Below are 15,712 nucleotides of genomic sequence, written 5' to 3'. Positions count from 1 at the left end.
TTGGGGAGGCCGGCCACACGTCTGACTCCCGGGGAGGGGGACTCCCTCCCACCATCAGCCACTGCTGGAAGGAGGCTGGGGACAAGGACACAGACACACATGCCCATAGACTGTGGAGTGCCACAAATGGCACACAGTCATGCCTGCATGCTCGAGGCAGCACCCACTCCCACGGACAGTGCTGCCAGGCACAGGTGTGTGTGCAGCCCCAATGTAAGCCCAGGCAGCTCGAGGTCCCTCTTCCAGCCATTTGATCCCAGTGTGGCTTGCCATTTTCCTTGCCTGCTTGTCTGTGGGACGTGTGTGTGTGTGTGTGTGGGGGGGGGGGATGGGAAAGCATAGTCCCCTAGAGACCTCAGGGCCCACTGTCCAGGCTACACATGGCCTTGCTCCCAGGACATCCTCATCCTCTGACCTGGGAACTGTTGCTCTCAGTTCACAGATGAGGGCAAGGCATCAGGGACAGTGTCTCCAGGGATGACTGACCACCTCTCTTTATTCTCCCCAGCTGGACCAGCCATGACTATGGGGTGATTGACACCACCCAAGCCAGCCGCCTGATCCTCGGGGAGCCGCAGCTGCCGGAGGGTCCAGGAGGACCTCCTGAGGGAGCATGTCTCCATCCTGCAGGACATGTGGCAGACACTGGCCCAGAAGGTCTGGGATGATGCGCAGTGGAGGGCCCAGATGTGGATTGAACTGCTGCAGCAGGGACGCAACACGTGTACAGCCATTCAGGAGCTTCTGACCTACCTGGCATCAGTTCCTGTCCCTGCCCCTGTCCCCACTCCCCCTCCCATGCCTGACCCAACTCCAGCTACCCCCTTCTGCCTATTCCTCTATCCTTTCTGGACTTCCCCACCCACGAGGTCACAGAGGTCCCCACACACGAGGCGGAGGAAGCACCCAAGCCATGCACCACTCTCAGCCCCAGTCCTGAGCCTCTCCTCCCCGCTCCAAGTTTTTCTGCCCCCCCACACCCTCCTCCAAGGTTCTGAGCCCCCTTCCATTTCCAGCTTCTTATCCCCCCTTCTTCCCAGTTATTTCTATCCCAAATAAATAACCAGGTTTTTTTTCCAAAACAAAGCAATTTTTATTGTGTCTGCAGGGAAGGGAGGGGTTGTGGGAAAGGCAGAGAGGGGCAAAGCACAGGGGCAAAGCCTTAGTGAGGAGGCCCTGGGGAGAATTACTGGGGTCCTTCAGAAAAACTCTCCTTCAGGTCCTCCCGGATGCGTAGGCCTACCTGATGGGCTTGCTGGATGGCAACTGTGTGTGGCTGCTCAAAGGCCCTTCCCTCCTGGCTAGCCTCTACACCCCACCCCAGAAGGAAGGCCTCCCCCTTTCTCTCCATGCAGTTGTGGAGCACACAACAAGCAGATATCACCTGGGGGATGTTCTCCTCCCCCACATCCAAGTGTGTCAGGAGACACCTGAACCTTGCCTTCAAGCGGCTGAAGGCTCATTCAGCCTGGATGCAGGCCCTGTCCAGGCGGCCATTGAAGTGGTCCTTGCTCAGGTCCTTGCTGGTGTATGGCTTCATCAGCCACGGCATGAGGAGGTAGGCCACGTCCCCCACAATGCACAATGGCATCTCAATGTCCCTGACCTTGATGTTAAACTCAGGGAAGAAAGTGCCGGTCTCTAGCTTGTGGTAGAGACTGGAGTTGTGGAAGACACGGGTGTTGTGTGCCTTCCCTGACTAGCCGACGAAGATGTCCGTGATGGCTGCGGTGGTCAGCCAGGATCTGCAGGACCATAGAAAAGTAACCTTTGTGGGTTATGTACTGTGCTGCCCAGGGGGCTGAGATGGGGATGTGTGTGCTATCAATAGCCCCCCTGCAGCTGGGGAAGCCCAGGGCAGTAAATCCAGAGACAGTGGGGTCCACGTCACCCAGACGGATGACCCTGCACAGTGTTGGTCTCACCACCTTCAGAAGGAGACAAAGAAACAAAACAGAGAATCAAAGGGGGTGCATGAGCTCTTGGGAGGTCCCTGAGTCCTCCCCCCCATAAACACCCCAGGAGCCACTCCCATGAAGCCCACCCCCCCTTCAGGGCTATGTGATGTTGGGACTGCAGAACCACCCAGGATGGGCCCCGACAGTTGATTTCCCCACACTGAACTGGTTGTCTAAAGATTGGTAACTGTCTGGTGTGGAGAGCTACAGATGTGACTGTCTGGCGGGTCACATCTGGGTGTCCCATCATCTGAGGGCAAGGGTGAGCCAGGAACACACATCTCCAGGAAAATCTCCTTCCTCATGTGGAAGTTTTGGAGCTGGTCATCGTATCGCTCCATCAGCAGCTGGTCCCATCAGTTGGAACTGGTGTCCAGCTGCCAGAGGCATCGCTCCATCGTGGGGTGCGGTTGCAAGGGCATCGCTCCCACACACAGGCAGAGGTTCTCAGAGATGAGCTTGGGGTCGAGCTCATGCAGGGACATGAAGGCAGCCTGCAGAAATTGCTGCAGAAACTGGCAACATGGGGCCATCGCATGCCCAGAGGCAGCTCCATCTCCATGGTAGGGAGTGCTGTGGTGTCCTGAAGCAGGGCAACCAAAGTTCACAGAGGAAATGCTTTGCTGTCCCCTCAGAGAGGTAGGCAAGTAAGCAGAAGAACCTGAGAAACAGCTGTCCAGGGAGGTCCCTTTAAGCATATGTCTGAGATAGCCTTATGCAGCAGCTCCCAGAAGCAACGGCTGACCTAATGCCCTGCCTGAACTGGTTCTGGGTAGCCTTAAATTGAGATAGATTGATCCAATCAGCATGGATGCTATCTTTCAAAATAGAAATCACTATTTTGTTGCGCTTTTTGTGGATAAATGTGCTATTTTGAAAGAAGCTTTTCTGGAAGCTCTCTTCCAGAAAAGCTTATTCCGAAAGACGCTTGCAGTGTAGATGTACCCTAAGTGAAGGGATCAGGATCTCGTGTTGCATTTTATTTCCCTCATCCTGCATCCTGTCTATTTAGACTGTAAGCTCTATGGAGAAGAGATGGTCTTACTGTGTGTTTGCACACCCTGTCCTGTAATAGGGATATCCAGCACAATAAAGCCCTGATCTTGATAGGGCACAAATGGCAGTGATAATGAAAAACTGATAACTCTTCTTCTCTCTAGACATGCATGGGACATTTGTAATCCTGCTGCCTCTCAGCTTGATCCTGATGATTTTTGGAGGGATGACTGGATTTATCAGTATTCTTGCCAGAGCCTACCTGCTGCTTCTAATGACGGGAATGCTTTTTCTTTTTGGAGGTACTGTACTGAGACCTACTTTAGATGAAGGGTGACAGCTTAGAACTAGGGCATTTACTCCCAGAGGGCAATGAGAACAGCCAGCAAAATGTCTGATTTCCAACTGAGTGCCAGTGTTTATTCACTTTATGTGCTTTCCCATTCAGCTCCTTTTAGATTAAAAAGCTAGTAATGGGGTTCTGAAGTAGCTCGCTGACATTTACAACAAGGTATAGCAGAAAGTTATATGTAGCCGTGTCTCTTGGAGGATTGAGAGACATCTTGAACATGGTATCTTCATCCCTGAAAGGTTACATACCCTTTCAGCAAATGTTATGTCAGTTTTTCGTCCTTTAGAGACAAGATTTAAAAAAAAATCATAGTAAAATGATAGTGGCTTTGGAATTTGTGAAACTTGGCATTATACAACGCTGCATTTGTGGTGATTTAAGGCTTGATCTTAAGTCTAAGAGAAAAAACAAAAACAGCTATGAGTGGTAAGATGTCCATTGACTTCAGTGGATTCTGTATCAGGCCTGGAAAGAGGGGCTTACATGGTCTGTCCAGCCATTTTATTTATTTTTTCCTTACTGTGTCAATGTATGCACAACTTGTCCTGTAACAGGGCAGGTAATTGGTGTGGATACATTGAGATTAAGTGTTTTTGGTTGTCTCTGACCTCACACTCTCGAGGTCCAAGGACCAGAGTGAAGACAATCACCCTTGGTGTCAAGGGCAGTATTGCCTAGTAGCCAGAGTCACTAGAGAAACACTTCAGCATAGGACTTCATGTCCTAGTGCTTGATACCTAAGGGGCTGCCAGACGGGGCCCTAGAAGGAGGGCCCTAACCCAGGCCCTAGGGTCTCCAGCTGTTTCAGAGGGAAATTCCATCAAAACACACTGAACTCACCTCGGTGGGAGATACCACTTGCACTCACAAATGCCTTTAAGATACCACAGGACACATTGTTTTGGCAGATACAGACTAACATGACTACCCCTCTGAGACTGTAGCTTAATCTAAATGTAACGCTGACAGGTAGAACTGAACCTGGGACTTCTGGAGCTTCATGCCTGAGCCTCTACAATTTGAGCAAAAAGCCAGCTCGCTCTCAACTCAGGCTGCAGAGAAAACTCATTCTCTTTTTCTGTAAGTGGTCTAGGTGCCACTAGATGGGACAGTGCACCACACCCAGAAGGTGTTTGAGTTACATAGACATGATTCAGTTTTATATAGAGTGCTACTTTATCTGCTGTTCTCTCTTGATTTGAATAAATATAGGCTGGACCTCATCTCTTCCTGCCCCTGCTCTGCCTTCCCCACTCCTGCTCCATCCCTCCCTACAAGCCCTGCCTCTGCTCTGCCCTGCCTTATCTCATCCTATCCCTGCTCCACCCTCTCCCATCCCCCAAGGTCCCCCCCATGGGTGATGTGACCAGAGAGATTACTGGGAGGGGAGGTGTAAGGGGGGTTAGTGCTAGTCACAGCCACAGTGGGAAGCAGAGCGACCTGGCCCCAGCCCAGTGCATTCCCCCATGCTTGCATCCCAGCCTTATTGTTCAGGGGATCGGAATGAGGTGGGGGCTGGGGTGGTGGAGCGGAGAGCCTGGCTAAGAGATGGCAGAATACAGGAGGTTGGGGCCAGGTTGTTCCACTTCATGCAGCTCCCACCACCACTAGTGAGTGCAGAAGGGTCCAACCTCTACTGCTGGCATCAGGCCTCCCTGGTAATCCCCCAGACTGCCCTTGACTCTGTGGGCCCCTCCCCCACAAAGCACAGGCCCCAGGGCAGCTGCCTCAAACTGTCCAGCAGACAGGACAGCCCTGAGACATGCATCAATAGGTGCACTTTGCAGGAAACATGCTGTGCTGCATTTCAGTTCCTCATTTAGTGATACAGAGACCAAAACAAAACTAGAGACAAGATACAAAACCAAGGCAGGAGAGAGCTCTGCCTGCCAATATAGGGAGGGAGATCTAGCAGATCCTTAGCTCAGGTAAAGTGGACCCCAACACTATTTGTGTTTCTTCTAGGCCTTGTTACACTCACTGGGATCAGTGTCTACATTGCATATGCGGCAGCTGCCTTCAAGGAAGCCCTCTGCCTTTTGGGAAACAACAGTCTCTTGCAGGAAGTTAACATCAAGTTTGGCTGGTCACTGGCACTTGTGTGGGTCTCCTTCATTGCCGAGGTGCTGACTGGGGCAGCGTTCCTGCTGGCTGCCCGAATAGTGGGCCTCAAACAGAGACGGGAGCAGAGGATCTGAAGCAGCAAAGAAGCCTAATGCATACGTGGAATCTATGGGATCAGTGTGGAGAAGAAGAATGGCAAAGCTGCTCTTGAGTGTACTAGGATGCTGAGTTAGCTCTTCCAACAATTGTGTGGTGGTACCAAGTGTTAAATATCTATGGGCTGGCCTACATGTCTTTAAAAAGAAAATGAATGGTGTATTTAGTGCTCACTAAGGATGCTTGTTTGACAAGCGCAGAGAATGAGCTTTCTCCAGGTCAAGCACAAACAGTTTCTCTCTTTCCTTTCCCTCTTTAGGTGCCCCTGACAAAGTTCCTCATGACTGCACTGGAGTCTGGTCTCCACAGCCAATTTAATCATGGGCCTCTGCTGAGACTGCTAACAGGGGTGCTTCTGATTAGGGGCAGCTGTGTCGGAAGCCTCTCTCCCTTGACAGCTGGACTAACACCATCACGACATTTATTGTGCATAGGCCACTAAGCAGCCCTTAGACAGCATGTCTTTTGTATCAGTTCTTATACAGAGTCTGTATACATGTACTAGCAGATTTACCCACCATTGCTCTGGTCCTTCTCTCAGTTAATTTTTGGTCTTTTTCATTTACATCATTGTTCTAGGGTGGGGAAGGGGACAAGGGGTTCAGTTTGCAGGCTGCCTGGAGAGAGAGGTGCTTCTCCATGGCCGCTGCAGCTCCAGTGGTTACAGCGGGGGCAGGAATCATAGAATCATTGAATCCTAGGTCTGAAAGAGAATGATTCTATGATTCTACAATCCTGCAGCTGGGGAACAGACACACAGTCACACAAACAGACAAACTCTCTGAAATATATAGCAGATAGCTGTCCCTTTCTCTACCCTTGCCCTCCGATGTCCCAGTCCTCCATTTCTATTTTATGAAATGCAGTCCCATTCCAGGCACATCCCATTTTTCTGGCCCAACCAAATCTTTACTTTGCTTTAAGCTATAAGAGGAAGTTGCATACCAAATTTGGTGGTCCTAACTCTTAGCATTTAGGAAGAGTTCTTGGACAGATAGACACACATACACACACAGAAGTGTGACCTAACCCACCCAGACAACAATCCGGAGTACCCTGGGTTCCAGAGTACTTGAGCGATATCCTAGAGACACTAGTAGGACTTGGTCTAAAGAACAATTTAGTAGACATCAATGGTATTAATACAACGCTGTAGCTAAAGGTAGTGTTCATCTTTACTAATTACAGATTCCTTCTGTTCCCTTAGGGCTTGTTTTCACTTACCCAGAGATTGACAATCAATCTCACAGGGTTCCATTTAATGAGTCTGGTAAGGATCCGCTAAATCAGCTGCTGCTGGCCCCCCTGTCGACCCCAGTACTCTTTTACTGGGTCATGAGAAGTAAGTTTGTCCCATCAATTTCACAGCGGGGATGCTGCAGAAATTTGACTTAAGGTATGTCGACTCCAGCTATGCTATTCTCACAGCTGGAGTTGTATATCTTAGATCAACTTTCTCCAATAGTGTAGACCTGGCCTTACACCCCACTTCAGACATGAGAGACCTCTGTTTTTATATAATAGATATGATTCTCTTTTCTAATGGCACATACATGCACATGTAACCGCCACCGGGCGGATTTGAACCTGGGGACCTAAGTATAGGAGCCTCTACCCTCTGAGCTAAAAGCCAGCTGGCTCCCAGCCCATGCTGTCTCTTGGTCTTAACTGTTGCTGTGGTCTAGGTGCCACTTGCATTGCTCAGTAACCACACTAGATTTGTGGGTTACACACACACAGAGCTAATGCTAAAAATGAAATGTAAGCTAGGTCAGATAATTCTAATTTCGATGGAGTTCTGCAAACTTAGCACTCACTTTACATGATAGATGATATTTACCCCTCACAATTCATTACACATTGCCAGTGCTCCCTCTAAGATTTTCCATCCATGAGCACAGTGATTTTTGTTTTGTGCACCAATATTGAGGTCGTACACTGCTTCAGATGTGTGCCAGTGTGGCACCCAAGTTATAAACCTCTCCCTTTTCCCTTACAGGGAAACCTGCGCATCGCTAGTTGCATTCTTGAGATGCATTATACTTTAACAATGCCATTTATTTTGTTCTCCAAGGTGCTTTGACATCTAGTTTTGTAATGTCAATGGGGACTCTTAACATGGATTGAGATAGGAGCGACTTCTTAACATGGATTGTGACTTGTGTAACACTAAACGTACAACTCAGCTGAAACTTATCTTATGTGCTGATGCCTTGTTTTTGTATTATAGCCCATAGAGTCCCTGGGTTGCAGTGCTATTAACCCTCAAACTTCCAGTGAGTCCTCTATTGAATCAACAGCTCCACTATATTCCTATTAAGGATGAGTGTTTCTTTATGGCTTCAGTATGGTGATCCACATGTCATGCATACAGGGAAAATCATTCTGAAATAAGTAGACTTAGGGCACATCTACACAGCAGGGCAAAAGTCGAATTAAGCTATGCAACTTGTGCTACGTCAATTGTGTAGCTTAAGTAGAAATAGCTTAATTCAGCTTTTGGCGCTGTCTACACAGCAGGAAGTTGAGGGAAAAACACTCTTCTTTCAATTTCCCTTACTCCTCGTAAAATGAGGGCAACAGGAGTTGGAGTAAGAAGTCCACCAGCTCGACATCATTTCAAAATAATAGCTTGCAGTGTAGACACACTCTTTGATATTTCAGAATAATGTAAGGTATTACAAAATAATGCTGTTGTGTAGACATAGCACAAGACTGAGAGTCGGGATGCTACTTTCTTTCTCAGCAGTGCTGGGTGTGCTCTGGGACCTGGAGCTGGTCCCTTTACCTCGCTGCATCATAGTTTCTCCTTTACTGATCACGGGGATAATGACTCTCACCTGCTTCTGTTAATGATTATAATTATTTATTGTATTTTGAATTAAAAAACTGCATCATTAGTGATACTAGAGACCCCAGCTGAGAGCACAGCCCAATTGTGCTCTGTGCTGTATGGACACAGAGTGGGAGACAGGCGTTGCTCCAAAGAGGCAGCTTTGTAAACAGGGCAAGGGGGAATTAAGTGAAATGGAGGGAAGCCAGCCAGCCTGTGGGAGTCAGAGAGTATTGGGAATTTAATGGACTAAGAGTAAAGGCACAGAGAGGCTAAGTGATTTGCTCATACTCATGCAGGAAGTCTGCAGTAGAGCTAGGAGACAAATGAGATCTTCTGATTCCTAGTCCAGTACTTTAGCCATAACATCATCTCTCTCCGTCTCATAAGGATGAAATACAGACAGGATTTTCTAAAGCTCCTGAGATCACAAGTTCTCTTATGGACAATCAAATTGAGCTCCAAAGTCATTTAGGTGCTTTAAAAAATCCCGCCCAACAACATTCCAGTGTTCTTGTATTTTCAACATGTCACCCTACACTTGAATTAGGCTGGATATCTTTCTATGTGCTATGAACAGGACAAAACCACAGAAATGGCTTTAAAATGGAAGCAGGGAAAAGCTTTCATTGCTAAAGTTACATGTGCTTGAGTATGTCACTTTAAATGTTGTGTGCTAGGCTCCACCTCTATGTATCAACAAACCCCCTGTATATGTGAGATCACATTTAGTGCTGTGCCAAAACCTGTATAATACTACTCTAAATGTTTGTTATGTCTAAATGGACTATAAGCAGCAGCTTCTTGCTTTTCTCTGAATATATTACTGCTGCTCCATTAAAAGGGACCTGAATTGTTCTGACTCCTCTAAAATGATATCTCACAGCTGAGCATGGTTTACAAAAGCAAAGGAGAACTAAGACATATGTTTTCTATAAGGAACCTGACAGTTTCCCATGCAGCGTTATTATATATATATATATATAATATGATATGCTTTCCAAATACCTCTATTGAATGTCTGAATTGTAGCCACACAAATCTTTTATAAATGTAAAATATTTACACTCACAAAGGTGGTGGAGTGGTCTAAACTAAGTACAAAACAAATGAGCTTTTCACCATAAATTACTAAGATTATTTTCTGTGCCTTCTAGGAGCATTTAAAAATCTTAGTTTTTTATTTGAACTTCCTGCACTATTTTGACATGTTGATGGCATAGAGTTATGTATGTTACCCTTCCTATGGTAGCAGTTAGCAGTCAGAAGGGCCAGGTTCAGTATCTAGGGGGTTCTTTCAAAAATGTAACCAAACTGGGTCAAACCTCCACCCAGTAAATTGGGATAATTTCAACCTATCCATTGGGCACCATTACAGGCAATTCTTCCCTTCTCATAAGCACGGAGTCAGAGATAAAAACAGTCTATATAATAACAGTAATCTAGCATTAATCTAAGGAAACACACATAAACAAAGAAAATCCATAACCAAGATACCATCACCAGAGTCTGCAGGGCAGAGTCCTTTGCTTCAACTATGTTAGTTCAATCCCCAACTCAGAGTTTGCCTTCCACACTTCAAACACCTCACTCATGGCTCTGTCCAGTCAGTGCAGACCCAGAGTTCATAGATGCATCATCACGAAGTCTCCCACTTACTGCTCCTGCTGGCTGCTCTGCTGGCCAGAAGATGACTGCCAGCTGCTCCCACCTGCTGCTGCTCCCACTGCTCCTGCTGGCCACCTGCTGCTGTTCCCACCAGTGGATTTGGCTCTGGGTCAAACCTAGTAATTTCAGCTCTCAGTGATTTCAGCTCTTGGCCAAAAGCACAGTACAGACACACAAAAATCCCAGTGTCCACTGGAGTACATTTTAAATAAATAAAGAGATTCCTTATGGAGTCTGTTCTAGTTCTATCATTAAAACAGAAGGGAGAAGCTGGTTGAAGCAGTCTTAAAGCTCTCTCCTAGCAGGCATGCAGCCTGCTAATAAGAGTCCTGCCCTTCCCCAGATAACTTTCACAGAGCTTTGGCAGAGGGCCCCTTGTCCATCCGAGATTCTCTACACTAACAGTCTCTCTCCTTTTGAGCTGAGTTAAATGCACTCTGACTTTTCTGTATTCACACAATTCCAATTGCGCTTTCACCTTCCTGATAACTCCAGTGCATTCTTGAGCAATATATTTATACTCCTCCCTAGTCATCTGTCCCAGTTTCCACTTCTTGTAAGCTTCCTTTTTGTGTTTAAGCTCACCAAAGATTTCTCCGGTAAGCCATCTGGTCACCTACCATATTTGCTTTTTTTGCTGTGCATCGGGATGGTTTCTTCCTGTGCCTTCAATAAGGCTTCTTTAAAATACTGCCAGCTCTCCTGGACTCCTCTCCCCTGCATGTAAGCATCCCAGGGAATCCTGCCCATCAGTTCTCTGAGGGAGTCAAAGTGTGCTTTTCTGAAGTCCAGAGTGTGTATTTTCCTTCTCTCCTTTCTTCCTTTGGTCAGGATCCTGAAATCTACCAGCTCATGATCACTGCTTCCCAGGTTGTCACCCACCTCTATTCCTCTACTAGTTCCTCCCTGTTTGTGAGCAGCAGGTCAAACTGCGCATGGCCCCTGGTCGGTTTCTTCAGCACTTGTACCAAGAAGTTATCCCCAACGTTCTCCAAAAACTTTTGAATTGTCCGTGTACTGCTGTATTGGTCTCGCAACAGATGTCAGGGTGATTAAAGTCCCCCAGGAGAACCAGGGCCTGTGATCTGGAAGCTTCTCTCAGTTGTCTGAAGAAAGTCTCATCTACCTCATCCACTTGATCCGGCGGTCTATAGCAGACCCCAACCACAATATCACCTCTGTTGCTTCCACCTCTACACTTAACCCATGGACTCTCAACAGGCTTTTCTCTCCCTCTACATACTGGAGCTCTGAGCCATCATACTTCTTTCTTACATACAATGCTACTCCTCCTCCTTTTCTCCCCTGCCTGTTCTTCCTAAACAGTTTATACCCTTCCATGACAGTGCTCCAGTCATGCTATTCATTCCACCAAGTCTCCATTATTCCGATCAAATCATAGTTCTTTGACTGGGCCAGGGCTTCTAATTCTTCCTATTTGTTTCCCAGGCTTCTTGCATTGTTGTACAAACACCTTAGATAACCAGTTGATCACCCTACCCTCTCCATCCGAATCAGGGGTCCTCCCTTGTTGCTCGTTCCTCCTTGCGTTTCTTCCTGGTATCTGACTTCCTTACTTAGCATAGGGCTTTGGTCACTGTCCTCCAAGGAACCGAGTTTAAAGCCCACCTCACTAGGTTTGCAAGCCTGCCCATGAAGATGCTCTTTCCTCTCTTGGTTAGGTGGATCCCATCTCTTCCTAGCAATCCTTATTCACGGAACAGAGTCCCATGGTTGAAGAAATCAAAGCCCTCTCTCCGACAGCATCTGCGCAACCACGCATTTACTTCCTCAATTCAATGATCCCTACCCGGACCTTTTCCTTAAACAGGGAGGATAGATGAGAACACCTCTTATCCTTCAATTTCCCTGATCCTTCTTCCTAGCACTACATAATCTGCTGTGACCCACTCAAGGTCTTTCTTGGCCGTATCGTTAGTTCCTACATGGAGAAACAGGAAGGGGTACTGATCCGAAGGTTTGATCATTTTGGGAAGCAGCATACTTCTCGAGATTCCAGATCTGGACTGCAGATGGATGACTCAGTTCCTCTTAGGAGGGAGTCCCCGACCACCACCACCCGTCTTCTTCTTTTGAAGGTTGTGGTCATGGAACCCCCATCCCTACAACTATGCATCCCATGCCTTCTGGTAGATGGTGTCTTCTTCTGATTTCTTCCCTGAGAGGTTCCTGTCAAACTATTCTCCACCATAGTGCCTGTGGAGACAGCCTGAAAGTGGTTACTTACCTCTACAGGAATGGGGGATACCTGAGTTGGCCTTCTTTTTCTTCTAGAGGTTACATGCTGCCAGTTTTCTTTCTTGTCCTGTATTGTCCTCACTGTCTCTTCAGCCTGGTATGCCTGCAGGAGTAAATGCTGCCTTCTATCAAGGAAGTCTTCATCCTCTCTGATGGAACATAGGTTCGATACTTGGGCCTCAAGTCCTCTAATTTTTTCTTCTAAAATGGCGACCAGCTTGCACTTAGTGCAGATGAAATCCCTTCTTTCTTCCAAGAGGAAGACAAACATGGCACATGCTGTACAGGTAACAACAGCAGACTTATCACTATCTGTACCTGCCTTCCTTCTGAGAGATTCCTCAGTTATTAAATGCCTCCTTGAAGGGCAGGAGTGCAGTGAAAAGATTTTAAAGAATGGCGAGTGTACCTCGCCCCCTTCCCAACTCCCTTTCAAAATTCCCAGCAGTCCCTGGTCACAAGCTCTCTGGTCGCTGACTCACTTCTTTATAGAGCCCTGATAGCTCTGCCCCCTGATTAAGGCTCAACCAATGAGCAGAGGCTTCTAGATTTCAAACCCTGATTAGAAGCTCACAGCTTCCACCTGCCAGCCACAGCACACACTTCAGGGAGGCGGGGGTGGGGTGGGGAGGAATAAACCAAATCCAAACAGCCAAAACCAGTGGGCTGCATGTGGCCCTCAGACCACAGGTTGCCTACCACTGGGATACAGATAAGTGCAATTAAGATCCCTTTAGTTTTCATGAAGGTTAAACACCAAATACACTCATACACTTAACAATCACTTTGATCCTTACTAATGTACAAGGAAATAGGCCAGGGGCTTTCACACAAGCTGCCACTTGGTCTGCCAGTGTCAAAGTCACAATGATAGAGACGACGGGTTGGCCTCCATGGGAAATGCTTCTGAAAGTAAAACAATGGTATTCATAGATACATGCACATAATGATCTGTGACATAGGGAAGTACTATCTTAGCTTTACAATGTGGAGGGAGTGGTTGAGGAATGAGATAGTTTAAATAATTTCCCCAGGCCTTATAAGAAGTCTGTGGCAGAGTACAGAATTAAATCCAGGTCTCCCAAATCCTATTCCAGAGCCCGGCTTATTTGGTCATCCTTCCTTTCCTCTAATCTCTTTCACTTCTTTTAAACACTTTCAGATGTATTTTTTATGCTCTAAGGATGGAAGTTTTCCTAAAAAATTCCCCTCACCTCCATGTCCTTTACAGACTATTTGGCTCTACAGGAAATTTTATTTTTAAAAGATTTTGAAAGTAGGAAGCTGTAAGGATAATTCTGACTTTTACTGCAACGTTAGACAACTAGAAATACATTTGCTCTAGATTTGAGCTCTCTTGAAACAGTCTACTAAAAATTGTTTTCTATTTAGTTTGATATAAAAATGCTATATTGATTTTTTAATTGCTGGAGTGGTTTTCTGTGGTCATTTCTCTATTCCTTGTTTTGCATTTAATATTTCTCCTAGAGAAGCAGAAAAAGTCCCACTTTAAATGCAGTTGTTTTTCAAGATAAGAACAGTGGTCTCTGCTGACATCTAGTGGCAACAGTAGTTCACTTACCACCTCTTGCTCCACACATCTAAAGAAGTGATTTGTGCCCACGAAAGCTCATGATACTATATAACATTTTTGTTAGTCTTTAAGATGCTACAGGACCACTCATTTTTAATTTTTTTTTAAAGTTAAAGACTAATATGCTTACCCTTCTAAGATTCCTAAAAAGAGTTACAACACATACGACATATAGTAACTTAACCAATTATTTTTTTCCATAACTTGTAAAGCCACAAAAAGCCATTGTCGCCATGTACTCCTACTGTTTCTGAAAATCAGTCCGGAGAATTTCACCTAGTGATTGCTGCACTGACTCCAATAACAGAGCATATCTTCTAGGAAGATGTGCAGTCTTGACTTAAGAATCCGTGAAGTATTAGTCATGCATCTAAAAAAATATGGATCAACAGTAACTCATTAATCTACTATAGGATGTGTGCTGCAGAAATTACAAAGAATGATTAGATAAAATAATATTTGATTAGATCTGATTAATGTAAGATCATGTAATGCTAATACAAATTTGAAACTAAGTTCCTCTTCCATAAAAAATCCCACCACTGAAGAGAGGCCTGCTGTGTGTGTGCTTGGAGAAAGAGCCCCTCCCTCCACTGACTCCCTCCACTGTGCAAACTCTGGTCCTTGTCCTATGGGGCTGAGCCCAGCTCTCTACCCCCTGGCTCCTAGAATTACAACCTGGCACATGAATTCACTGTATTATTCAGCTTCAGCCCAGGCACAAAAGGGAGTCTGGGCCAAAACTGAGTGAGTGGTGTCGCAACCTGGAGCAACATGGATGGGGAGCTGGGCCATATCTGACTGGTGCTATGACCCTTTGTGTCAGATTGCAGAACTGCTCAGCTTGGAGGCTCTCTCAAAGCAGGGCAATTGGGGCAACCCAACCCCCTTGAACCAAACCCTGAGTTTGTCTGAGTAAGAACTGAGCAGTAACTGAGTGGGACAGACACTGGTATTAGCCCTACAGAGTTTAGTAGGGGTTTACAGGAGAGAAAAGAACATTTTAGTGTTTTTGATGGCCGATTAATACACTCTCTAGTGGTTGAAAGATTTTCCTCTGACCGATTTAGATAAAAAGTTCTGGATTCAATAAAACCTGGACATTTCAATTCACTGCAGTAAGACTTTATTGGCATGTCAAGCTACACAAGTGTTGCTGAAGTAGGAAATAGACTCTCCTCTCCCCCGGCATCTATCAGAGAGAGGTCTGCCTGTGTTTGGGGTTTGATCTCCTGTGTCCTTTTCTGATTCAGTAGCTGGTTGCTATATAGACAGGTGCAATGAGTCAGGCAGTTTTTTCCTAATTGCATGGCATTGCAATGGCAAACCTTTCTGAGGAATTAAAACTCTCTGGCATTTCCTTGTAATCTGGATGTTGGAACAGAAATTCTTATAATTTCCATTCTATAGGAAATTCTTCTGTCTCAAAATTTCTAAGTTTAGAAATTTCCCAATAAATGAAATATTTTAAAAAATTTGTTTTGCATGAAAAGCTTTCATTTTGATAAAATAGAAGTGTTTTGTCCGAGTTTGGACTTTTATATTATAAAACACATTTCAAAATAAAAAGTCAGTTAAGAAATCAAAGTCCATTCCAAAAAAGTCTAAATAGAACATTTTGATCCTATCAAAATACTTTGTGTCAATTTTTTACATACAAAATGCTATAACAATTGGCATGTTTTTACTGAAGTGATCTAAATCCACTTTAATTATGAATGAGAGAGTCCACAGATGAGTTTAATGTGCTTTAACTTGAGACCTTTGGCTAATTTTTAGTTATCTTTCCTGAGCCTCTGTGAAGTCATGCGCTGCAAGGGTATGCCTACACT

At 45.8% G+C, this 15,712-nt stretch overlaps 1 protein-coding gene across 1 annotated transcript in view; it reads left to right on the top strand.

Moving 5' to 3' along the window:
- TMEM114 (transmembrane protein 114) overlaps positions 1 to 11,330 on the top strand; it is a 33,248-nt gene extending 21,918 nt beyond the window's left edge. Inside the window, exons 3-4 of the mRNA XM_075899263.2 lie at positions 3,119 to 3,256; positions 5,272 to 11,330. Of these exons, the coding sequence (XP_075755378.2) occupies positions 3,119 to 3,256; positions 5,272 to 5,504 (371 nt within the window). The 3' untranslated portion in view covers positions 5,505 to 11,330. The remainder of the gene's footprint in view (positions 1 to 3,118; positions 3,257 to 5,271) is intronic.
- The last annotated feature ends 4,382 nt before the right edge of the window (positions 11,331 to 15,712 follow it).

Source organism: Pelodiscus sinensis, chromosome 15 (assembly GCF_052426305.1).
Source record: "Pelodiscus sinensis isolate ZL-2025 chromosome 15, ASM5242630v1, whole genome shotgun sequence".
In the NCBI taxonomy this organism is placed as follows: Eukaryota; Metazoa; Chordata; order Testudines; family Trionychidae; genus Pelodiscus; species Pelodiscus sinensis.
Note: the sequence above shows the minus strand (reverse complement) of the source record. Positions and strands in the feature narration are given on the sequence as shown.